The following is a 20,066-nucleotide window of genomic DNA, read 5'->3' as shown; positions in this document are numbered from 1 at the left end:
TGTAATTCAAAAGTTTCTTTTCTATATTATACCCTACAACTTTAGCCGCTCCGAGTGGGGAGTTACCGAGTTTCCATTCGCCAAAGTTGATTCGCTGTAATACTCCCTATATGTAGATAAGAATTTTATTCAGAATGTGGGGCAGCTTCCCTCGGGCTAGGATCGCGGTGTGCAGCACCGGCTGGAATGGTAATTCTGCACTCATCCGGAAGAGAACGGAGCCGGGAGAGGGGATGATATAAATATGTATCGAGAAAATGAACCACTTAATGTGCACGCTCGCCTCTCTCACACGGACGAGATTTATCTTAGCTATATATTTTAAACTGTTGCGCGTCCATTTAGCGCACAAGCTCGTTGCTCTTACAACTCTATATGCGTATATCATAAATTATTGCTAATTTATGATATTAATCTTACGTAGGACGTGAAAATTCCATGTTCAAAATTAAAAACAGAAATACTAATATATATTCAAAAATATAAAAGCTGTTAAAAATATATTAAAAATGTATTTTCCAATAATATTGGGTTGGCAACTAAGTAATTGCGGATCTCATTGATAGATAGTGTTAGTTGAATTTTGGATATGTTCACGTATTTCAAATGTCAAACTCATATTGTTGTTTGACAGTTCGTATTCCAATTAACATTCTGTGAAAAAATTTTGTTGATCGGTTGTGTAGTTTTTATTTGGCATCGGTTGAAAAATGGAAAAACAAAACGAACACTTTCGACATATTTTGCTTTTTTACTTCCGCAAAGGAAAATACGTATCGAAAGCTCACAAAAAGTTATGTGCTGTGTATGGTGACGAAGCCTTAAAAGAACGGCAGTGTCAAAATTGGTTTCATCAAAAGAAGGTCATGTTGTCAGTTTGGTGGGATTACAAAGGAATTGTCTACTTTGAGATTTTACCACGCAACCAGACGATCAATTCAGATGTGTACATTGAACAATTAACCAAACTGAACAATGCAATTCGAGAAAAGCGACCAGAATTGATCAACAAAAAAGGCGTCGTCTTCCATCACGACAACGCCAGACCTCACACATCTTTGGCGACCCGCCTAAAATTGAGAGAGCTTGGGTGGGAAATTTTGATACATCCACCGTATAGTCCTGACCTTGCACCATCGGATTACCATTTGTTTCGGATTTTACAAAACTTCTTGAATGGTAAAAATTTCAATAATGATGATGATGTCAAGTCGCACTTAGTTCAGTTTTTTGCCGATAAAAATTTTATGAACGTGGAATTATGATGCTGCCTGAAAGAGGTCATTGATAAAAATGGACAATACATTATTAAATAAAATTATCTTGTTCCATGAAAAAATTGTCTTTTGTTTTGTTAAAAAAAAAACCGCAATTACTTAGTTGCCAACCCAATACACGTTTATTAAAAATAGACATATATGTGCAAAAAAATTTTCGGAAAATGATATAAGTTGTTTGGAGCGTGGTTGAATTATTGCGTGAGATGTACATTTTATAAGGTTCACACATACCTGAAGAAATACAGTCGCGGTGCTGGCGCCGGCCTGACTAATGGCGCTGCACACGTAGTGGCCCTCGTCCTTCCTGACGGCGCCCTTGATAGTCAGACTTCCGTTTTCCGTGACGGTGTAGTGGTTCTGATACGTGTGGCCGGGGAACATTAGCTCCTGGGAGCCCTCCCGGGTCCAAAATATCGACGGCTTTGGCGCGCCGCGCGCCGCGCACGAGAAGGTAACGTCGCTGTTGGAGCTTACCGTCTCGTCCTTGGGGAAGTTGGTGAATACCGGTCTCGCTGTGACAAACGGTCCGTATTCGACACACGTATCCTCACCGTATATTTAGCGATAAAGACGCTCCTTCAACCCTTAACCCGTATAAGCCAATTTTCAAACAGATGAGTGAATCTGCTAGATTCTGTGTACGGGACATCTCGTTGTATGTCATTATTATGAACTTGGGTGAGAATTATTTGAGAGTAGGTAGAAAAAAAATCGACAAGTATCCATTTTAACGATAGAAATATTAAATATCATTTTCTCGTTTTAGTTATTTAGCCTTTGCGTATCAATTGTGGAATTAGATTTTATTTTTTTCAATACTTAAATCCCTCGGCATTGATAAATCGCGTTTCTCACGGAAATAAGAATACGAGTAGACGTGGGATTACAGTTTAAATTACTCGTTCAACTATAGAGAATAAAACTGGAAAAAATGCGCATACGATAATGTTAGCGATTACACATAGCTGTTGAAAATTTAGGCCATTTATCTAAGCGTGAAGTTTGAACTATCTATCGTATCCGCGCCCCTATCTCGCTTGCTTGGAGCGGGTCGACAATACGTTCGTATTTTCCAAGCCACGGGATCCGATTTGCGTCCAAGCGAGGCGCAAAAGTCGACATCCGACAGGATGCATATTCCGGGGCTAATATGCGGCGATAATGCGCGACGTTGCGTCTGTCCTCTGTGCGGCAACAACCCCTTCGCTCGTCACCGACGCGATAATCGTACACCGGGCGCGTAATTAATTTCACGGCAGAGCGGCTCCTTACACAGAGAGAGAAAGAGAGAGGGGGAGAGAAGGGAAGAAGATTACAGTACTCACAGTGCACGGTAAGAGTGGCGCTCGCTGATATCGTGCCAACGCCGTTCTCCGCCTCGCAGATGTACGTCCCCTGATCTTGGGGATTCACCCGCTCGATGTGTAAACTTTTGTCCTCCAGGATATGCGCCCGACCTATCGGCATCTTGCCGTCGCTCCGCCGCCACAGAATCTCCGGTGACGGGTCGCCGCCCACCCTGCAGACGAACTCCGCCGTTTGATCCGCGAGGATCGTCTGGTTCGACGGCGTGGCCACGAAGTACGGCTTCACTGCAAAGACAGGACGAGGATTCGATCGGAAAACCCGGATATAGCCTCCGGCTGTATCCCGAATTACGGCCCGCGGCTTTTCATCGGATTTCGAGCGACTCCGCAATCGCAAACTAGTACGCGAGATTATTATTTATTTAAGAAGATTTAATTACTGGAGCGTATAATCTAGAGTGTCTATCTAATCGACTAGATAATTTAAATAAATACTATATATATAAAATGTTAATTAAAATACTGCAAAATAAGTCCGCGTAAAGATATCAAAATATTTCATTTTTCATTAATTATTTTCAGGAGAGAAGAAAATAAATTGATTCTATTAAAAAGAAAAAAAAACGATTTTTACCGAAATAAACGGTAAATAAAATTACAGAGATATAACAGAGATAATAATAATGATACTTTATCAGTTCATCGGCTAGATATGATTATGAACATTTATATAACAAATAATCAAAAATAAAAACATATACTGCGGACGAAATAAGAGATGCTTTAAATACTAACTTTAATATTTTGACTCAACGCGAGACGGAACAAAATTTATCGGTCAATCAGAATTAGCGCTAAATGTTATGAGAGGTTTGGCCGTGTCTATGTCTATGAACCTATACCTATATCTACTTCTCAGTCTTGATTGTCCGTGCACTTGTATGTGGGAAATGGAAGTTCGTGTTACACGCTTACCATGAACCGTGAGAGTAGCTATCGCGGATCCCTTGGTGCCGACCATGTTTTCGGCGATGCACTGGTACTTGCCCTGATCGGCCGGCCTCACGTCGGATATCATTAGATTACCTCCGTCCACGAGAGTTATCCTGAAATGCCCAATAAACGATTAATCAAGACGCTGAGACGTTCTCTCCGTTCGATAAGAGCGACGACGAAAATTACGACGATTAATTTCCGCCCGAAAAGATGAACGGCATCTTTAAGCACTTAAATATCGATGGGGAGAAGGTGTAATAATAGTCCAGGGCATCCTATTTGTGTATTATCATATATTACATAATATTATTATCTATAATTTTGCAACTAACGCGAAGAAATTAACGCACACGTGAAAGATCGACCTCGCGTGAGCGAGTCTCGAGATAATTTCGAGCATCTCGGACAGCTCATACGTTAGTCGCTCATTCCAAGTCTCGTTGCTCCACATAAGACGAGAGGAACTTTCGGAGATGGTGCGCGTCTCCTTTTCACCAAACCTATATTATTTATGCGAGAGAATAAGGAGCAAAGACGCGTATTCAAGAGACTGCGTACTTGGCATTCCTGACACCCCCGCCGATCCTCTCCTTCGAGGGCTCGTTCTTCTTCCGCGTCGGAGGTCCCAAGATTAAACGGCCGTCTCGTTTGAGGGGTGCACATGCACAATATCGCGCATATGGAGAGTGGTGTTATTCGGCGACGACGCGATCGATCGATAGTTCACTCTCTCTCCCTCTCCTCTCTCTCTCGATTGCGCGCTCTCTAATTTATAGTGTCAATTAATTTTCGCGTCGGTGGTGCTCGATTACCTCCTCCGTTCCCTCTGCTTTGATCCGCTCTCTCTCTCTCTCTCTTTCCTCTTCCCTTCGCGCGACCATTCTTCCATCGCTCTCCATGTCCCGTTTTACCACACGTTCCGCGAGCTGCGACGAGAGAAGGGAGAGGAGAGAGGAGAGAAACGCGGTCTCGGCGTTCCGATACGGCCGGATTTAATTCCTATCGGTTGTCCTAATTTATCGCGGCTTCGGGCTTCCATCGGTAAATCCGACGCGAGGATGGTGGTGGTGGAGAAGTAGGAGGAAGAGGGGGAGGAAATTTCCGCGAGCCGTCGCGACGGAGGAGAGTATCCTATTGATCGAGACGAAGGAGAGGAAAATAGCCGTCGAAACGAACGAACGAGCGAACGAACGAACGAACGAGTGCGCGAAAGTTTCGTTTCGTTTTCGAGAGAGATCTCGCCAAAAAAAAATGTCTCCTTTCTCGCTTTTCGCGTCGGGCTTTCCCCTGCTCCGAAAAGGAAAAAGAGGAAGAAAAAAAATAAAATCGTTTGTCACGTGCTCTTATGTGCCGTGTCCCCTCAGACAGCGTTAAGCCAGCGCGTACAATACGGTGTAAGTGACGGTGTAAATGGAAGTAATTACATAAAACGACGCGATGAACCGTATAAAGATAAATTCTGTACACGAAGAAATAACGGAAATAGAATTTGCGCGCGAAAATATAATAGACGGAATTAATAAATTGCGTATAAATAAATCATTTATTAAATTAATAAATTTATCTCGATACTCGATCCTGTTTTCGCAACATTGCGGATAATATAAATTTCTCTCTTTAGTTCATCGCCATTTTTTATCGCGCATTTAAAAGAACACTTTGATAATAAGAATCTCCTTTTTTAACTCTGATGGAGTTTCGTCGATCGGAGGGAGATCGCGAGGGTTTTACTCTTGAAAAAAAGAGAGGGGTGGAGAAGACGGGATAGGTAGCGCGAGAAAAACTAAGAGGCATTCAGCGCCCCATGAAAGTTTGATCGAGTCGATCCATGGGGATTCGGGGGAGAAAAAATCGCCCGTTTCGAGATACGAATGGCAGACGGAGGAGCGCGAAAGTATGCCGGGTCGTTACAACGAGGTGGCCCGCGCAAGCGTACGTTTAAATGCTCCTGATCCTGGAGGAAGCAGCAGGGGGAGGGACGCCAAGGGGGCCAGGAGGTAAAATTCGTACTCTGTCTGAATTTATGCGTCGATTCCTGCGCCGCCGAGTTGCGAGTCTCCCGAGTCCTCTCTTTCGTTCGGTTACACGCTCTGGATATCGCGATGGGCTCTAGATATCGTAGATATCGATACATAAATGCGAGACGCGGCTATCGATTATGCGCTTTATTACACGACGAATATTACCGTATGATTTATTATTAAAACTGTAAGCCGCAGAGCGGGAAATTTTATTGACACATTGCGTTACGGATTTGTCATCGATTGATGAAAATTTCAGTGAAATTTTAATTAAATAGAGGGATATTATAAAGCGCGATTGAATTTCGTGAATGAAAATAGATGACATTTAATCCGAGCTTATAAATCGATAATACTATTTTAATCTATCGTCTCTTGTTCTGATTAATAATTCTAACTTGACGAGAAATAGCAAACTATAATGGAAGAGCTATAACAGATTTAACATGTAAGCAGATTGATATTTTAATATGCAAGTGTTTAATTAACAAATGTCGTGTAAAATAAACTTAACTGTGCAACTATTTTAAGAACCGAAATAAAATCCCCATTCGCAAAGACATCTTACGCTTGAATCAAGATGAATCGGATACATAAAGGAAAATAAAGAGAAATGCAAGATAACCGACCGTATTCACGTTAGCAGTGGCGTTTGATACGATTTTTTGTCCCGGCGACGTCCCTTTTACCCTCGGCGTCGTTGTTAGAATTAAGTTAATCTAGAGTTCCCGCCCCCCTTCCCTCATCGTGTCTATAAAAGTAGATTCTCCCAACCGTAATCCCGCGAGCGTAAAACTTGCTCTTACTGCCGCGACATTATTACATGAAGACACAGACAGCGCGAAATTCTTGTAGAGTTGCTAGTCGCGGCAGTAAATGCGCGCGTGTATGTATGCGTATGGTGTGTGTATGTGTGTATATACGTACGCATGTGCGTGTGCAACGCTCGCGCGCATGCAATTTAATCGGATACGCGCGGCGAATGTGTTGCACGCGTGCTTTTAAAGGGCCCGCAAATTGCAAACGGAGTATATTTATTATTGTTTCGCCTTCACTCGCGGCCCAAGTGACAAGATCGAATTAATCGCCACGGGGCCGAGTAACGAAGTGCGCGTCAAAACAAGTTATCGCGCTTATACTTTTTCGAGATGGAGCGAATTTATTTATATTTGTTTATATTACAGTTAACGCAATTACATTACGTTTTATATCAGACTTGTTTATTAAACGACACTCGTGCGTAGACACGCTACGTTTGCCTCGTCCGTTCGGCGAGAATGCCATCATCGCGGACAAAGGCTCTCCGCCTTTTTCTCCAAAAAGGTAAAGGGAAAGGTCGCGGCCCCAAAGTCATTTTCACGCGGCAGCTGGGGCCTCGTCGAGTCTTTGACGAAAAGAACGGGCCCCGATGGGCCCGATGGAACCGAAATAGTCGAGATCCCGGCGTGTTTAATCATTTACGCCTTCTCGCCCGTGCAATCTCTTCTTCTCGTTGCGCGTTTTCGGTCGTCGCGTTCGGTATAGGTCGAACGAATTCAAAGGGAGCGCGACCTACGCGCGGCCTCGCACAAAGAAAACTCACCGTTTCGTCGCCTCCAGGTCTATTATGTGACCGTTCCTTTTCCAATGGAGGGTCGGTTCCGGATGGCCGCGAGGCGGTCCACACTCCAGCAAAGCCGTCTCCCCGGCGGCGACCCTCGTGTTTTGCGGTTCCGCGCGAAACTCATCCCGCAGCACTGCAACAGACAAAACCATGTCTATGATGCACCGTTGCATTACGAAATATTGCGTTGCTTGTCTAAGGAGGGGAAGAAAGGACGACAATATTTTTTCGCGCGCGACTAGCGGAAAGAAACCGAGACGTTTGGACGGTTTAAAGAGACTTTTTTAAAGAGGCTACGAAAGCAGGGCATTTATTTCTTTTTATTTATTTTTATCTCTCATTATCGGAATTATTTTATCGAATCGCTGCGATATCGAATTTTGATATCGGCTGAACGCACCGTGGATTCGGAGCTCTCTCTTCAAAGTTTTAATAAGCTTTCATAAAAGTCGTCCGATTTTTCGTTCGTGTATTGCAAGTACGAAACTAGGACAAACTAAAATGAATTTCAAACACCCGTGATGGTTTGAGGATTAAAAAAAAAAAAGACAACTCGTTGAAACCAGCATATCCGGTCACTGTGGCTGGATTTTACATGTGAATGATTCTCTTCCAAACTCGCATAATATATCGACTTTATATATTCGATAATTACTTACATCACGGAAACTACGTTTCGTGAAATACAAGGTTTCTTTAGAATCGCGGACAATATTCAGATAAAGCGAACCAGACAGTTTCCGCTATTTCGAATGGAAAATATTTCCAGAATGCCCGTGCTGCTTTAGAAATTTGTGTATGAAAAGAAGTAGATCTTCTATTCAGTCTTTTGTAAGAATGCAGAGGACATTGAATAAGCGATATATATATATCAATATGAAAATATTTAGAAGTCAGTATTATTCATCTGTTAACAGAGTAGAATTTTAAATCTTTAATCGTCTCTTATAAGATTAAAACTTTTACGTTTGAATTGTAAACGAAATATCACGAGGCTCTTTTCCTGTCTCGCGCGAGACGACAACGAAACAGAGATCCCAATATTTTGCATACCAAAATATTGGGATACATTATCGGATTTCGAGTTGAAATGACTAGGAAAAGTAGCGAAGAACACGTGAAGCCATAGCACCGCGTGCCGAGAGGCTACGAATTGAAATTTGAGACAAACGGGGAGAGTCGTGCCAGCGAGGAGAGAGGAAGGGACGCTTTCATAGGACGGCAAGGGCGGTTTGAAAAACGTGGGTCGCTATCTCGGGTCTCGAACGCCCTAACGATTCCGACGGTGAATCAAATGTAACGCAATTTCTCAGAAAACGAGGGGACGAGGGATAAAGAGGTTGGCACCACCAACCCCCGTCCACATCGTCGGTCTCGAGTCCAGCTTTCAACCCCTTTCTCGCCGTGTCGCACTGGCACTCTGTAAACTTTCCTCGGGGTTGAAGCGGGAGGTCGGGACCTCCTCTTTTCGTTCTCTCGGTCCTCCGTTATGTACTCCCTATACGGTTCCGTATATATACCGAATTTACGTGAATCCCATAGGCTACGTGGCGCGCACGCGACAACGTGAAAAATGAGAATTGCGCCCCCGTGGGCCAGGTATACGTCACGTAAATAGGTACACGGTGCATACGGAATCGGAATCAGGATCAGGATCGGGATCAGGCGCGCTCTTTATAGCCCGCGGTTCTTGGATTATTCGAGAGGGTTCCTACTGTCTCAATCTAAACGGATATAATAACATACCGAAAATAAACGTATATGAAAGTGAAATATGTGAAATATAAAAATATATGATTTTTAGATGGGGTTTTTTTTAAATCAATTATTAGTGATCGCGATATTATATTGTACTGTTTCACTTCTACTATAATTTTGGATGCGATAATCATTATTTTTGATAACTGTTATTTTTATCAAACGAAAAATCATTGCAGCGATATATTAATCGTATTTTACACTTTTATATAATTTTACCGTCTTTTTTTCTGACTCTTCGAAATGGATAAATTAAACGAGGAACAATTATAATGGCCGTAATACGTCTAGCATCCCCGATATGGTATTCTAACGAGTAAATTGAAATTTTGTCGGACTGTTCTAAGTAAATCCAATTTCTGCTTTTTTTTATTGGCGACAGGAATAATACGTATGATCAAAAATATGTACACATATGAAATATAAGAATATGCGATTTTTAGATGATTCTTTTAAAGTCGATTATAGTTACATACATGCGATACTGAATTTATTCTACTCTTGCTACAATTTTGAATATGATCATTGTTTTTCATAATTTTAGAATTGTTATTTCTATCAAACAAAAAATTATCGCAGCGATACATTAACCGTATTTTACACCTGTATATCATTTTACCGTCATTTTTTCTGACTCTTCGAAATGGATAAATTAAACGAGAAACGATTATAATGGCCGTAATACGTCTAGTATCCCCGATATGGTATTCTAACGAGTAGATTGGAACCTTGCCGGGACTGTTCTAATTAAATCCGATTTCTGCTGTTTTTTTTATTGGCGACAGGAATAATACGTATGATCAAAAATATGTACACATGTGAAATATAAGAATATGCGATTTTTAGATGATTCTTTTAAAATCGATTATAGTTACATACATGCGATACTAAATTTATTCTACTCTTGCTACAATTTTAAATATGATAATCATTGTTTTTCATAATTTTAGAATTATTTCTATCAAACGAAAAATTATCGCAGCGATACATTAACCGTATTTTACACTTGTATATAATTTTACCGTTTTTTTTTCTGACTCTTCGAAATGGATAAATTAAACGAGAAACGATTATAATGGCCGTAATACGTCTAGCATCCCCGATATGGTATTCTAACGAGTAGATTGGAACCTTGCCGGGACTGTTCTAATTAAATCCGATTTCTGCTGTTTTTTTTATTGGCGACAGGAATAATACGTATGATCAAAAATATGTACACATGTGAAATATAAGAATATGCGATTTTTAGATGATTCTTTTAAAATCGATTATAGTTACATACATGCGATACTAAATTTATTCTACTCTTGCTACAATTTTAAATATGATAATCATTGTTTTTCATAATTTTAGAATTATTTTTATCAAACGAAAAATTATCGCAGCGATACATTAACCGTATTTTACACTTGTATATAATTTTACCGTTTTTTTTTCTGACTCTTCGAAATGGATAAATTAAACGAGAAACGATTATAATGGCCGTAATACGTCTAGCATCCCCGATATGGTATTCTAACGAGTAGATTGGAACCTTGCCGGGACTGTTCTAATTAAATCCGATTTCTGCTGTTTTTTTTATTGGCGACAGGAATAATACGTATGATCAAAAATATGTACACATGTGAAATATAAGAATATGCGATTTTTAGATGATTCTTTTAAAATCGATTATAGTTACATACATGCGATACTAAATTTATTCTACTCTTGCTACAATTTTAAATATGATAATCATTGTTTTTCATAATTTTAGAATTATTTCTATCAAACGAAAAATTATCGCAGCGATACATTAATCGTATTTTACCTGTATATCATTTTACCGTCATTTTTTCTGACTCTCGGAACTGTTCTAATTAAATCCGATTTCTGCTTTTTTTTTATTGGCGACAGGAATAATACGTATGATCAAAAATATGTACACATGTGAAATATAAGAATATGCGATTTTTAGATGATTCTTTTAAAATCGATTATAGTTACATACATGCGATACTAAATTTATTCTACTCTTGCTACAATTTTAAATATGATAATCATTGTTTTTCATAATTTTAGAATTATTTCTATCAAACAAAAAATTATCGCAGCGATACATTAACCGTATTTTACACCTGTATATCATTTTACCGTCATTTTTTCTGACTCTTCGAAATGGATAAATTAAACGAGAAACGATTATAATGGGCGTAATACGTCTAGCATCCCCGATATGGTATTCTAACGAGTAGATTGGAACCTTGCCGGGACTGTTCTAATTAAATCCGATTTCTGCTGTTTTTTTTATTGGCGACAGGAATAATACGTATGATCAAAAATATGTACACATGTGAAATATAAGAATATGCGATTTTTAGATGATTCTTTTAAAATCGATTATAGTTACATACATGCGATACTAAATTTATTATTCTACTCTTGCTACAATTTTAAATATGATAATCATTGTTTTTCATAATTTTAGAATTATTTCTATCAAACGAAAAATTATCGCAGCGATACATTAACCGTATTTTACACCTGTATATCATTTTACCGTCATTTTTTCTGACTCTTCGAAATGGATAAATTAAACGAGAAACGATTATAATGGGCGTAATACGTCTAGCATCCCCGATATGGTATTCTAACGAGTAGATTGGAACCTTGTCGGGACTGTTCTAATTAAATCCGATTTCTGCTGTTTTTTTTATTGGCGACAGGAATAATACGTATGATCAAAAATATGTACACATGTGAAATATAAGAATATGCGATTTTTAGATGATTCTTTTAAAATCGATTATAGTTACATACATGCGATACTAAATTTATTCTACTCTTGCTACAATTTTAAATATGATAATCATTGTTTTTCATAATTTTAGAATTATTTCTATCAAACGAAAAATTATCGCAGCGATACATTAACCGTATTTTACACCTGTATATCATTTTACCGTCATTTTTTCTGACTCTTCGAAATGGATAAATTAAACGAGAAACGATTATAATGGGCGTAATACGTCTAGCATCCCCGATATGGTATTCTAACGAGTAGATTGGAACCTTGTCGGGACTGTTCTAATTAAATCCGATTTCTGCTGTTTTTTTTATTGGCGACAGGAATAATACGTATGATCAAAAATATGTACACATGTGAAATATAAGAATATGCGATTTTTAGATGATTCTTTTAAAATCGATTATAGTTACATACATGCGATACTAAATTTATTCTACTCTTGCTACAATTTTAAATATGATAATCATTGTTTTTCATAATTTTAGAATTATTTCTATCAAACGAAAAATTATCGCAGCGATACATTAACCGTATTTTACACTTGTATATAATTTTACCGTTTTTTTTTCTGACTCTTCGAAATGGATAAATTAAACGAGAAACGATTATAATGGCCGTAATACGTCTAGCATCCCCGATATGGTATTCTAACGAGTAGATTGGAACCTTGCCGGGACTGTTCTAATTAAATCCGATTTCTGCTGTTTTTTTTATTGGCGACAGGAATAATACGTATGATCAAAAATATGTACACATGTGAAATATAAGAATATGCGATTTTTAGATGATTCTTTTAAAATCGATTATAGTTACATACATGCGATACTAAATTTATTCTACTCTTGCTACAATTTTAAATATGATAATCATTGTTTTTCATAATTTTAGAATTATTTCTATCAAACGAAAAATTATCGCAGCGATACATTAATCGTATTTTACCTGTATATCATTTTACCGTCATTTTTTCTGACTCTCGGAACTGTTCTAATTAAATCCGATTTCTGCTTTTTTTTTATTGGCGACAGGAATAATACGTATGATCAAAAATATGTACACATGTGAAATATAAGAATATGCGATTTTTAGATGATTCTTTTAAAATCGATTATAGTTACATACATGCGATACTAAATTTATTCTACTCTTGCTACAATTTTAAATATGATAATCATTGTTTTTCATAATTTTAGAATTATTTCTATCAAACAAAAAATTATCGCAGCGATACATTAACCGTATTTTACACCTGTATATCATTTTACCGTCATTTTTTCTGACTCTTCGAAATGGATAAATTAAACGAGAAACGATTATAATGGGCGTAATACGTCTAGCATCCCCGATATGGTATTCTAACGAGTAGATTGGAACCTTGCCGGGACTGTTCTAATTAAATCCGATTTCTGCTGTTTTTTTTATTGGCGACAGGAATAATACGTATGATCAAAAATATGTACACATGTGAAATATAAGAATATGCGATTTTTAGATGATTCTTTTAAAATCGATTATAGTTACATACATGCGATACTAAATTTATTATTCTACTCTTGCTACAATTTTAAATATGATAATCATTGTTTTTCATAATTTTAGAATTATTTCTATCAAACGAAAAATTATCGCAGCGATACATTAACCGTATTTTACACCTGTATATCATTTTACCGTCATTTTTTCTGACTCTTCGAAATGGATAAATTAAACGAGAAACGATTATAATGGGCGTAATACGTCTAGCATCCCCGATATGGTATTCTAACGAGTAGATTGGAACCTTGTCGGGACTGTTCTAATTAAATCCGATTTCTGCTGTTTTTTTTATTGGCGACAGGAATAATACGTATGATCAAAAATATGTACACATGTGAAATATAAGAATATGCGATTTTTAGATGATTCTTTTAAAATCGATTATAGTTACATACATGCGATACTAAATTTATTCTACTCTTGCTACAATTTTAAATATGATAATCATTGTTTTTCATAATTTTAGAATTATTTCTATCAAACGAAAAATTATCGCAGCGATACATTAACCGTATTTTACACCTGTATATCATTTTACCGTCATTTTTTCTGACTCTTCGAAATGGATAAATTAAACGAGAAACGATTATAATGGGCGTAATACGTCTAGCATCCCCGATATGGTATTCTAACGAGTAGATTGGAACCTTGTCGGGACTGTTCTAATTAAATCCGATTTCTGCTGTTTTTTTTATTGGCGACAGGAATAATACGTATGATCAAAAATATGTACACATGTGAAATATAAGAATATGCGATTTTTAGATGATTCTTTTAAAATCGATTATAGTTACATACATGCGATACTAAATTTATTCTACTCTTGCTACAATTTTAAATATGATAATCATTGTTTTTCATAATTTTAGAATTATTTCTATCAAACGAAAAATTATCGCAGCGATACATTAACCGTATTTTACACTTGTATATAATTTTACCGTTTTTTTTTCTGACTCTTCGAAATGGATAAATTAAACGAGAAACGATTATAATGGCCGTAATACGTCTAGCATCCCCGATATGGTATTCTAACGAGTAGATTGGAACCTTGCCGGGACTGTTCTAATTAAATCCGATTTCTGCTGTTTTTTTTATTGGCGACAGGAATAATACGTATGATCAAAAATATGTACACATGTGAAATATAAGAATATGCGATTTTTAGATGATTCTTTTAAAATCGATTATAGTTACATACATGCGATACTAAATTTATTCTACTCTTGCTACAATTTTAAATATGATAATCATTGTTTTTCATAATTTTAGAATTATTTCTATCAAACGAAAAATTATCGCAGCGATACATTAATCGTATTTTACCTGTATATCATTTTACCGTCATTTTTTCTGACTCTCGGAACTGTTCTAATTAAATCCGATTTCTGCTTTTTTTTTATTGGCGACAGGAATAATACGTATGATCAAAAATATGTACACATGTGAAATATAAGAATATGCGATTTTTAGATGATTCTTTTAAAATCGATTATAGTTACATACATGCGATACTAAATTTATTCTACTCTTGCTACAATTTTAAATATGATAATCATTGTTTTTCATAATTTTAGAATTATTTCTATCAAACAAAAAATTATCGCAGCGATACATTAACCGTATTTTACACCTGTATATCATTTTACCGTCATTTTTTCTGACTCTTCGAAATGGATAAATTAAACGAGAAACGATTATAATGGGCGTAATACGTCTAGCATCCCCGATATGGTATTCTAACGAGTAGATTGGAACCTTGCCGGGACTGTTCTAATTAAATCCGATTTCTGCTGTTTTTTTTATTGGCGACAGGAATAATACGTATGATCAAAAATATGTACACATGTGAAATATAAGAATATGCGATTTTTAGATGATTCTTTTAAAATCGATTATAGTTACATACATGCGATACTAAATTTATTATTCTACTCTTGCTACAATTTTAAATATGATAATCATTGTTTTTCATAATTTTAGAATTATTTCTATCAAACGAAAAATTATCGCAGCGATACATTAACCGTATTTTACACCTGTATATCATTTTACCGTCATTTTTTCTGACTCTTCGAAATGGATAAATTAAACGAGAAACGATTATAATGGGCGTAATACGTCTAGCATCCCCGATATGGTATTCTAACGAGTAGATTGGAACCTTGTCGGGACTGTTCTAATTAAATCCGATTTCTGCTGTTTTTTTTATTGGCGACAGGAATAATACGTATGATCAAAAATATGTACACATGTGAAATATAAGAATATGCGATTTTTAGATGATTCTTTTAAAATCGATTATAGTTACATACATGCGATACTAAATTTATTCTACTCTTGCTACAATTTTAAATATGATAATCATTGTTTTTCATAATTTTAGAATTATTTCTATCAAACGAAAAATTATCGCAGCGATACATTAACCGTATTTTACACCTGTATATCATTTTACCGTCATTTTTTCTGACTCTTCGAAATGGATAAATTAAACGAGAAACGATTATAATGGGCGTAATACGTCTAGCATCCCCGATATGGTATTCTAACGAGTAGATTGGAACCTTGTCGGGACTGTTCTAATTAAATCCGATTTCTGCTGTTTTTTTTATTGGCGACAGGAATAATACGTATGATCAAAAATATGTACACATGTGAAATATAAGAATATGCGATTTTTAGATGATTCTTTTAAAATCGATTATAGTTACATACATGCGATACTAAATTTATTCTACTCTTGCTACAATTTTAAATATGATAATCATTGTTTTTCATAATTTTAGAATTATTTCTATCAAACGAAAAATTATCGCAGCGATACATTAACCGTATTTTACACTTGTATATAATTTTACCGTTTTTTTTTCTGACTCTTCGAAATGGATAAATTAAACGAGAAACGATTATAATGGCCGTAATACGTCTAGCATCCCCGATATGGTATTCTAACGAGTAGATTGGAACCTTGCCGGGACTGTTCTAATTAAATCCGATTTCTGCTGTTTTTTTTATTGGCGACAGGAATAATACGTATGATCAAAAATATGTACACATGTGAAATATAAGAATATGCGATTTTTAGATGATTCTTTTAAAATCGATTATAGTTACATACATGCGATACTAAATTTATTCTACTCTTGCTACAATTTTAAATATGATAATCATTGTTTTTCATAATTTTAGAATTATTTCTATCAAACAAAAAATTATCGCAGCGATACATTAACCGTATTTTACACCTGTATATCATTTTACCGTCATTTTTTCTGACTCTTCGAAATGGATAAATTAAACGAGAAACGATTATAATGGGCGTAATACGTCTAGCATCCCCGATATGGTATTCTAACGAGTAGATTGGAACCTTGCCGGGACTGTTCTAATTAAATCCGATTTCTGCTGTTTTTTTTATTGGCGACAGGAATAATACGTATGATCAAAAATATGTACACATGTGAAATATAAGAATATGCGATTTTTAGATGATTCTTTTAAAATCGATTATAGTTACATACATGCGATACTAAATTTATTATTCTACTCTTGCTACAATTTTAAATATGATAATCATTGTTTTTCATAATTTTAGAATTATTTCTATCAAACGAAAAATTATCGCAGCGATACATTAACCGTATTTTACACCTGTATATCATTTTACCGTCATTTTTTCTGACTCTTCGAAATGGATAAATTAAACGAGAAACGATTATAATGGGCGTAATACGTCTAGCATCCCCGATATGGTATTCTAACGAGTAGATTGGAACCTTGTCGGGACTGTTCTAATTAAATCCGATTTCTGCTGTTTTTTTTATTGGCGACAGGAATAATACGTATGATCAAAAATATGTACACATGTGAAATATAAGAATATGCGATTTTTAGATGATTCTTTTAAAATCGATTATAGTTACATACATGCGATACTAAATTTATTCTACTCTTGCTACAATTTTAAATATGATAATCATTGTTTTTCATAATTTTAGAATTATTTCTATCAAACGAAAAATTATCGCAGCGATACATTAACCGTATTTTACACTTGTATATAATTTTACCGTTTTTTTTTCTGACTCTTCGAAATGGATAAATTAAACGAGAAACGATTATAATGGCCGTAATACGTCTAGCATCCCCGATATGGTATTCTAACGAGTAGATTGGAACCTTGCCGGGACTGTTCTAATTAAATCCGATTTCTGCTGTTTTTTTTATTGGCGACAGGAATAATACGTATGATCAAAAATATGTACACATGTGAAATATAAGAATATGCGATTTTTAGATGATTCTTTTAAAATCGATTATAGTTACATACATGCGATACTAAATTTATTCTACTCTTGCTACAATTTTAAATATGATAATCATTGTTTTTCATAATTTTAGAATTATTTCTATCAAACGAAAAATTATCGCAGCGATACATTAATCGTATTTTACCTGTATATCATTTTACCGTCATTTTTTCTGACTCTCGGAACTGTTCTAATTAAATCCGATTTCTGCTTTTTTTTTATTGGCGACAGGAATAATACGTATGATCAAAAATATGTACACATGTGAAATATAAGAATATGCGATTTTTAGATGATTCTTTTAAAATCGATTATAGTTACATACATGCGATACTAAATTTATTCTACTCTTGCTACAATTTTAAATATGATAATCATTGTTTTTCATAATTTTAGAATTATTTCTATCAAACAAAAAATTATCGCAGCGATACATTAACCGTATTTTACACCTGTATATCATTTTACCGTCATTTTTTCTGACTCTTCGAAATGGATAAATTAAACGAGAAACGATTATAATGGGCGTAATACGTCTAGCATCCCCGATATGGTATTCTAACGAGTAGATTGGAACCTTGCCGGGACTGTTCTAATTAAATCCGATTTCTGCTGTTTTTTTTATTGGCGACAGGAATAATACGTATGATCAAAAATATGTACACATGTGAAATATAAGAATATGCGATTTTTAGATGATTCTTTTAAAATCGATTATAGTTACATACATGCGATACTAAATTTATTATTCTACTCTTGCTACAATTTTAAATATGATAATCATTGTTTTTCATAATTTTAGAATTATTTCTATCAAACGAAAAATTATCGCAGCGATACATTAACCGTATTTTACACCTGTATATCATTTTACCGTCATTTTTTCTGACTCTTCGAAATGGATAAATTAAACGAGAAACGATTATAATGGGCGTAATACGTCTAGCATCCCCGATATGGTATTCTAACGAGTAGATTGGAACCTTGTCGGGACTGTTCTAATTAAATCCGATTTCTGCTGTTTTTTTTATTGGCGACAGGAATAATACGTATGATCAAAAATATGTACACATGTGAAATATAAGAATATGCGATTTTTAGATGATTCTTTTAAAATCGATTATAGTTACATACATGCGATACTAAATTTATTCTACTCTTGCTACAATTTTAAATATGATAATCATTGTTTTTCATAATTTTAGAATTATTTCTATCAAACGAAAAATTATCGCAGCGATACATTAACCGTATTTTACACTTGTATATAATTTTACCGTTTTTTTTTCTGACTCTTCGAAATGGATAAATTAAACGAGAAACGATTATAATGGCCGTAATACGTCTAGCATCCCCGATATGGTATTCTAACGAGTAGATTGGAACCTTGCCGGGACTGTTCTAATTAAATCCGATTTCTGCTTTTTTTTTTATCGGCGACAGCGCATTTATCGTCGGTTGGGCGGCGCGCGCTCGTGGAGAATGAAAATCTCAATCCCGTGTCGCGGATCTCGTTTACATTTACACGGGAGCGCGAGACTCGAATCGATAATGTGACACGAGTCCTTCGAGCGGGTCCGCGGCCGCGGTCGCGACATTACACGTCGGGCGTATCGGCGAGATCCACGCGCTAAAATTAGATAGCTGCGCAGAAATTATCCGGTCGTAGGTAGGTATGTACTAGGCAGTATCCGCGTATAGGCCACGCATTTACATAGGAATGGCGCGGCGTTAAGGAGCACCTTATTTATGCCGCGGGCGCGCGCTCTCCGTCACGCGATCCTATTTCGAGGCGCGTTTCTCGAGAGCCTCGAGACACCCGTCTTTGCGTGGCTCCTCTTCGGTCCCGAACGTCGAGCATTGTCGCGGATCGACCGGCGATTTCTCTCCCTCGTCGCTGCCAGCGAGAGATCGATCGATACCTCATCGCGCCACTCCCGGGAAAGCGTCCCGCCGAATCCCGCCGAGTGTGTTTTCTGTGCCAACGACCGCGCATAATCGATACTTCGCCAGTTCGCGAGCCGAAAAAAGAAGAAAGAAAAAAAAAAGAGAGAGAGACCGGGGATGGGAAAAAGAGAGAAATCATTTTATCGCTCGGCGTCGCGGAAGCGCCGTTCCTACAATCGGCATGGACACCCACGACCATATATCCCGGCGTCGCGGATCGTTAGCCGTCGTAAACCACACGTACGATGTGCGCCGTTGTGTACTCGTTATACGCACGTGCACGCCCGGTGGTAGACGGATACACACGCGCGAGTTGACGCGCATCGCCACTTCCCATTCGAATGTGCTGTTAATTTGGTATTGTAGGCGATCGCGGCTAATGGTTTCCAGCTGGGGACCGAGTATCGACTAAATTTCGATGACGTCGTATTATCATCGCGCTGAATGCGCGTTAATGAAGCGTGCATCCAATTGTGACGAATGTCTAACGACCGGGCCCAATTACCGCGATAAGAAA

At 36.8% G+C, this 20,066-nt stretch overlaps 1 protein-coding gene across 1 annotated transcript in view; it reads right to left on the bottom strand.

The window, feature by feature from the left end:
- The window catches only part of LOC145973845 (roundabout homolog 2), a 107,253-nt gene that overhangs the window by 11,449 nt on the left and 75,738 nt on the right, over nucleotides 1-20,066 (bottom strand). Inside the window, exons 3-6 of the mRNA XM_083103444.1 lie at nucleotides 7,187-7,340; nucleotides 3,563-3,693; nucleotides 2,606-2,872; nucleotides 1,512-1,792 (exon numbers count right to left, since the gene is read on the bottom strand). Of these exons, the coding sequence (XP_082959570.1) occupies nucleotides 1,512-1,792; nucleotides 2,606-2,872; nucleotides 3,563-3,693; nucleotides 7,187-7,340 (833 nt within the window). The remainder of the gene's footprint in view (nucleotides 1-1,511; nucleotides 1,793-2,605; nucleotides 2,873-3,562; nucleotides 3,694-7,186; nucleotides 7,341-20,066) is intronic.

This window comes from Camponotus vicinus, unplaced genomic scaffold, assembly GCF_025532165.1.
Source record: "Camponotus vicinus isolate PSW18456_S1 unplaced genomic scaffold, iyCamVici1.0 SCAF_6, whole genome shotgun sequence".
Taxonomy (NCBI): domain Eukaryota; kingdom Metazoa; phylum Arthropoda; class Insecta; order Hymenoptera; family Formicidae; genus Camponotus; species Camponotus vicinus.
This window is presented reverse-complemented; position numbering and strand designations above follow the sequence as displayed.